The sequence below is a fragment of the Cebidichthys violaceus genome, unplaced genomic scaffold (assembly GCF_023349555.1).
Source record: "Cebidichthys violaceus isolate CVI_PGR_0920_01 unplaced genomic scaffold, fCebVio1.0.p SCAF_24, whole genome shotgun sequence".
NCBI lineage: Eukaryota > Metazoa > Chordata > Actinopteri > Perciformes > Stichaeidae > Cebidichthys > Cebidichthys violaceus.
Genome location: NW_027176417.1, coordinates 8,412,389 through 8,419,216, shown reverse-complemented (window position 1 = coordinate 8,419,216; position 6,828 = coordinate 8,412,389). Strand labels below are relative to the sequence as shown.

At 41.7% G+C, this 6,828-nt stretch overlaps 1 protein-coding gene across 1 annotated transcript; it reads left to right on the top strand.

Moving 5' to 3' along the window:
• The first annotated feature begins 248 nt into the window (after positions 1-248).
• On the top strand, positions 249-5,706 carry kynu (kynureninase). The gene is made up of 14 exons (XM_068719400.1): positions 249-350; positions 800-970; positions 1,054-1,174; positions 1,248-1,330; positions 1,946-2,007; positions 2,145-2,216; positions 2,632-2,706; positions 2,817-2,963; positions 3,291-3,389; positions 3,473-3,546; positions 3,991-4,043; positions 4,259-4,344; positions 4,689-4,919; positions 5,131-5,706. The coding sequence occupies exons 2-14, from the start codon at positions 802-804 to the stop codon at positions 5,248-5,250; spliced, it is 1,392 nt and encodes a 463-aa protein (XP_068575501.1). The 5' UTR covers positions 249-350; positions 800-801; the 3' UTR covers positions 5,251-5,706.
• Positions 5,707-6,828: the final 1,122 nt, after the last annotated feature.

The window sequence follows — 6,828 nt, the reverse complement described above, 5'->3', positions numbered from 1 at the left end:
TGTTATTAGTCGTATTATATTCTGATTCTGAGTGAAGTGTGTCCTTGTTCTGGTGAGAGCATGAAGCTGCAGTGATTGACACACAGACACGTCGTCACAGTATAACAGATCTATGTTTGAACAGATATGATTTGCTTAAAAGGGGAAACAACACAAATGGGGAAGTAGCTCTCGTCTGCATGTTGACACCCTTTGTCGGTCCGATGGCAGAGTTACTGCACGTGTTCTGCTGATTCGTTGGTTTTATCTAAAGAGCAATCATTAACTGGAGGCTGAGAACAGAGCGGTCAAAGGGCGTCTCCAGAGCCGAGGACTCGCTCCACTCTGAGGAAGAAGCTCATCTGCACACAGTGAGTCCACTCCATGTTGCTTTATGAACCAAAGACTGTAGACTACTGTCAGCAGTGTTTTATTAAACAGTATTATTGTCTGCTTTTAAGTCGAGTGACAGATTACAGCAGAGGGAGCACAGGCTGTTTGAATAGATGCTTCATGCACATGAAGCTAAAGTTTAAAGTACAATAAGAGAGGTTATGTTGTTGTTTGATACAGAATGCGATGTACAATATGCTTCTTGGGTTCCTCTCCTAACGCACACACAGAGACGTTTCTTCATTCTGCAGAATGTATTGTGGACCCTTGGACATGATCCTTCTGTTTGCTCTTTGTACACATGTCTCTGTAGATAAAGAACATGACATAGGTTTAGAGGACAAATGCAGTCCTTTCAAGGAAAAATTGACAAAAGTATACATTTAGATCAGATCGGTTATTGGTGTGCTTCCTCCACATCACACAGTAATGGACCCGTTTGTTGGCTCGACTCCGAGAGAAACTCTGGAGCGAATTTCAGCTTCGCTGGGCTGCAGTCCAGCCTCTGCAGACGTGGCGGCGTACCTGGACGGAGCAGACAGCCTGAGGCGTCTCCGGGAGGAATTCCTGGTGCCCAGAATTGCAGATTTGCCTCATTGTGAGTAAAAAACAAACAAACATTAAAAGACGTGAACGTTCAGTATCTGAGATCAGTTTGGATAACTTCGTCTGACGATTCAGCCGATCTCTCGCTGGTCGATGGCGCCAAGGAATGCATCTACCTTGTGGGCAACTCATTGGGGCTTCAGCCCAAAATGGCCCGGAAGTACCTGGAGGAGGAGCTGGAGAAGTGGGCCAAAACGTATGTCACGCTCTTTATTTGTGACATTTTACCAACAAAGAGGAATGTCGAGTGACCCTGCATGTCTCCATAGGGGTGTGCATGGTCACACAGGAGGCTCTCGGCCTTGGGCGTGGGCTGAGGAGAACCTCGAGGAACTCATGGCTGATGTTGTTGGTAAGAGACTTCCCATTAGTCCACAGGGTCGAGGTACATGTGTTGCTTATACAACTGTTTTGAACTTTTCTTTCTTCTGTGAAGCAGCTTGTTGAGGTCACTGCACTTTCTGTTCAAAGTACACATGAAGGCCTTTAAGCAAATCTGCAGAAACAGTTCTTTATTATTATTATTATTATTTTAAGCATTTTCTTTTATTTTCAAATGTATTTTTCAGTTATTTCAGCATGTATTTATGTACTCTTAAAAAATAGATTTACTATTACTATTACTACATTTGTTCCTGTACATTCTTTTGAGGCGTATTTATTTATTTTGATTTTATTTTAAGCATTTCCTTCATTGGCTGATTCTTTGAATGATTTATCTTTATATTTCCACATTTATTTTTCGGATTTATACTCTTTTTATGGCACTCCTAGAATTCCATAATCCAAAACAAGGAAATAAAAATGTTAAATGTGTACAAGGCAAACGAGTGATTCATATTCGGTATTGTGTCATGCACACACAGTTTATAGTATAGTAGCCAACATGGACGTGAGACACCAAACAGACAGGATCTGAATCAAATGATGACATCACAAGCAATAAAACAGGAACCGTTTCTTACAGGGGCTAAAACTGAGGAGGTGGCGCTGATGAACGGCCTGACAGTGAATTTACATCTTCTCCTGGTAACGTTGTACTACATATAAAGGGAGAACAGGTTGAAGCCGTGCCGTGCACCTGTGTCATATCGATTAAAGTGAATCCACTGTGGACATTTAATCAAGTTCAAGACGAACTGTCCTTTCACGTCATTGTTCTGCAGCTTTCCTTCTACAAACCCACAGCAGCTCGGCACAGAATCCTTCTCGAGGACAAGGCCTTCCCTTCAGACCACGTGAGTAGACCTGCAGGTCAAGGTCCCACACGCCAACACTAGAACACCAGTTTTATTCAAAATCCTTCCGCTGCTGCTGGAATGTAGATACAATCCTTTTTACTACGTGGTTGTACTAGTGCCGCACTTCTGACTCCAGCGGCTCAAAGTAAAGCATTCATTGGATTGTTTAAAAGCTGCTGCAAACGTCACGTCAGAATATATGCAAATATCTAGAACAGAGAACTGCAGGAACAAGGATGGAAGTTGACAAAAGTAGTGATTATATCCACTACGTCATGATTTACTCGGGAATGCATTTTCTGCACACCAGAAGAACAAAAGAATAAGAGAAAGGGTTTATTCTGATGCTCATATCAAGGGCAAAGAACTGCACCGAACGTGATCGTTTCTCTTAACGCCTCTGAACCCTCAGTATGCTGTCCAGTCTCAGATCCGACTGCGAGGGTTCGACCCTGAGAAGAGCATGCTGCCGCTGTCCCCCAGACCGGTACTGCTACCGTCATAACGTCCCACGTTCTGAGGGAAAACAAAGTGCTCTCACCTTCCTGTTTGCATGTGATCACTGAGGAGGAGGAATGAAATGATGCTTCTGCTCAGGGAGAAGAGACTCTGAGAACCGAGGACATCCTGGAGGTGATCGAGAAGGAGGGCGACTCCATCGCTGTGGTGATGTTCAGCGGGGTCCAGTACTACACCGGCCAGCTGTTCGACATGGCCGCCATCACCGAGGCCGGCCAGAGGAAGGTAACATACAGACAAATCTATTTTTCATATCGTATCAATCAACTGCTCAAACATACAGGTGGAATGTACATTCATTCTTCTTTATACTGCACTACATCTCAGAGGGAAGATTTACTTAGTTTTAGAAAATATGAATAAACATGACATCATTATATATTAAGCTTCAAGCTGCCACATACAAGTGATGTACAGATGGATGCAGTACACACATTAATGATACTTGAATGCTTATCATTTTGTGTTTGAATGCAGGACTTTGCAATGAATTGTTGTAAATGCAATGGTTTTACAAATGCACCAACTGCACCGTCTCTTTGTGTCCGTCAGGGCTGTTTCGTGGGCTTTGATTGCGCCCACGCTGTGGGAAACGTAGAGCTGAAGCTGCACGACTGGGGAGTGGACTTCGCCTGCTGGTGCTCCTACAAGGTCAGCAGACAGGACCTTTGTTATTATGAGTAACCCTGTGGACTGCACAGTGCATGTAGAAGTGACGGCTCTTCTTTTTACAGTATGTAAACTCAGGCGCTGGAGGACTAGCCGGGGCGTTTGTCCACGAGAAGCACCGATACACCATCAAACCTGCGTGAGTCCTCACACACCGTTTACATCAGTCTCAGTCAGCGTGACGTCATCGTAGAAAAACACAATGATATTCAGGAACCGGCTATAGCATCACCGTAGACCAAGTGATGCATGTGGAACCACAGGAGTGCAACAGAACGATACGATAAAGAAATGAAGAATAGAATGAACTGAATCGAGCAAAGAAGGAAATATATATGAAATTGAAAAAAGTAAAATACATTTTAGAGAGTAACTTACATGCAAAAAATAAACAAATATATATTTTAATGAATGAATTAAAATGCCTATAATTATTTGTTTATTTAACAAATGTATTCTTTTATTTTCTTCTCTTTTTACTCAATCTTATCTTGGACTGAGAAGCGAGCAGTATAATGTCTCTACATATAGAAATATGATTTTTACATCATTTTGCATCATTCACATCTTCTGTCTCCTGCAGGCTGTTGGGATGGTGGGGTCATGATCTTAAAACTCGGTTCCTGATGGACAACGGTAAAGGAAATATGTGTCATGTTTGTTTATGACACGCAGCTGCACCCTGCGGTGCAACAAGACGCTCGTTTGTCTCTAATATGTAATAAGCGTCACCTTTCTGCAGCCACTGATGTGATTTAAGTCATTCATACTTGCCACTGTACTCTGAATATCGATGACACATATTTCCACTCGTGTGTCTGTTCTTAAGTGTTCATTTTGTGTGATCTCAGTGTTGGAGCTGCAGCTTGGAGTGAATGGCTTCAGACTGTCCAACCAGCCCATCCTGCTAGTCTGCCCCCTGCAGGCCAGTTTGGAGGTACTGCAGTGCGTTCATTTAAATCCACATTGAATGAGTTCATAGCAATGAAAGACATCCCAAAAAATGGTTTAGAAATATGATCCCATTTTTCACTTGTTACTTCTAAAATTCTGTGAAAATGTAAACTTTTCAAGGAGAAGAGCAGAAGGCATATCTTGCAGATAATTAAATAGGGTTGATATGGTTTATTGACATTCAAAATCTAACTATTTTTCATTCAACCCGCTAAGAAAAACTTCCATTTTTTGTTAAAGACCCCCACATTTTTCACTGCATGTCAACGACATGAACATCAGATGAAGTAGAGTCTTCTTGAGACGTGATGTACAATATCTCTCCAGGTCTTTAAGATGACCAGTATGCAGGCGCTGCGCAGGAAGTCCCTCCTGCTGACGGGCTACCTGGAGTACCTGATCCAGCACTACTACACCGAGGACCCAACTCAGCCTCACAAAGCTCACGTCCGCATCATCACGCCCTCTGACCCGCAGCAGAGAGGCTGTCAGCTCTCACTCTGCTTCTCCATCCCCATCACAAAGATCCACCAGGAGCTGGAGAAGAGGGGCGTGGCTGTGAGTACCCAGTAGCTTTTAGTAGAAGAGAAACCCAACATCACATCAGTCTGAATCTGAGACTAGCAGCAGTGCAGTACAAAACAAAAATGGAGAAAACACAACTTTAGGTACATCGGGACAGTACTCTGGTGAAAGTGAGCCACAGCACATCAAAACATTGTAGATTTGAGTGTTTATGAATTCTGTTTTTGTTTTTGGTGTCGTTCAGTGTGACATGAGGGAGCCCAGCGTGCTGAGAATCGCTCCGGTGCCGCTCTACAACTCCTTCAGCGACGTCCATCGCTTCATAGAAACACTGGGATCAGCTCTCAGTGCCAGCAGCCGATGACCGAGGAGCACACAGTGGATGCATTTGATCTTTTACTTGAAAAACAATGTAATGTTAGCCAGCACTGTGGAATAACGGTCTGTCCTGTTTTTACGTGTCTTCGTTAACATGCATCTGTGGAAATTAAATAGTTTACTCCACCAATTAAAATGAAGTTAAAAAGTATAAAAGTATTGATAGTAATTATGTATTTGTACTTTACGAGGATTGTTAATGCAGGACCTTTACTTGAAGGTGGAGGAATGATAAAAGAGAGGAGCGATCACAATCAGGCAAACATGTTCAATTTAATGACGTGAATTTCTACAAACTCTTTCAGTAACAGCTGATCAGTTTGTTAGTTTTCTGCTCCAACATTTTAACCTGTAGTTGCAGTTTAGAGTTTATGTAATAAGCAACAACATGGACGTTTGAATTTCACTAAAAATGTATCAATAATAGATGATTTGACAAACATTTATTTGACCTGAATGCTTTTCTCCTTTAGAAGTACATAATGTTCTCAGAACAAACCTCTGCTTTCTGGAAGGTGATGACAAACCTGTTTTAAAGCACCTGAGGCTCTCAGGTCCAAGGCCACCAGGACAGAATGCTGAGGGACCTGTTCACTAGAAGTCTGGTCCACGAAGAAAAGATAGAGCATGCACATGTGTAGGATAATAATAGATCAAGTTTTAAGTTAAATTAAAAAGGAGGGTACCTGTTTGATGGAGTGAGAGAAGACTTCTGGTCAGGCTGCATGATATTTGTATTGTTGTTAGTATCATTTGTAATTGTCGCTTTTCTCTAATCCTTTGAGGTAGAAACATTTGCATATGAGGGAGGAATCTTTGGCACCATAATTACACACATAACTGCACCTGAAACCCTCAGGTTATTAAGCAGCTAACTATGAAAGAATCTCGTCAAGGAGGATTTCTGAAGCCCTTGATCGACATGTGACAGACGTGGAGGACAGACGTAAGACGCCAAAGAAGACAATCTCACAGACACACGTGAGTTTATGTAAATAGTTTCATAGTAGTTATAGTTCACTAAAGTAATTGTTCACTAAAGCATCATATCCAATAACGGCCTCATAGAGAGCTCACATGTGTTGCTATTGGAAAGATTCATGTAAATAATAATAATAACAACTGCTTTATCTTTATCTTGATACAGCATGCACATGTGTAGGATGATGATAGATCAAGTTATATTTAAAAAATGTATATTAAAATGTAAAAAGAGGGTCGTTTGATTCAAGGGTGTAGTTTGGTTTCAACATTGGTAGAGACACATATTAAAAGGGGGGGGGGGTCATTTTGAGCATCAAACACATGATTTCCTGCATTCTGGTGAATGTCTCTTCATCAAATTATGGTGGAAAGTCAGTGTTTATGGAAAGGAAAACATCAGGTGACAATTCAAACTATATTTATCAGCTACTCTCCGTCCTCTTCTTCCACTTAAACTCTTACAACTTCTGCACAGAGAATCAAACATTTCCTGCATTTCCTCCTGCTACACACGCTCAAATGATTGTTGTTCATGTTATTTTGAAACATAACTGTTATTACTTGAAGCATGAATAAATAA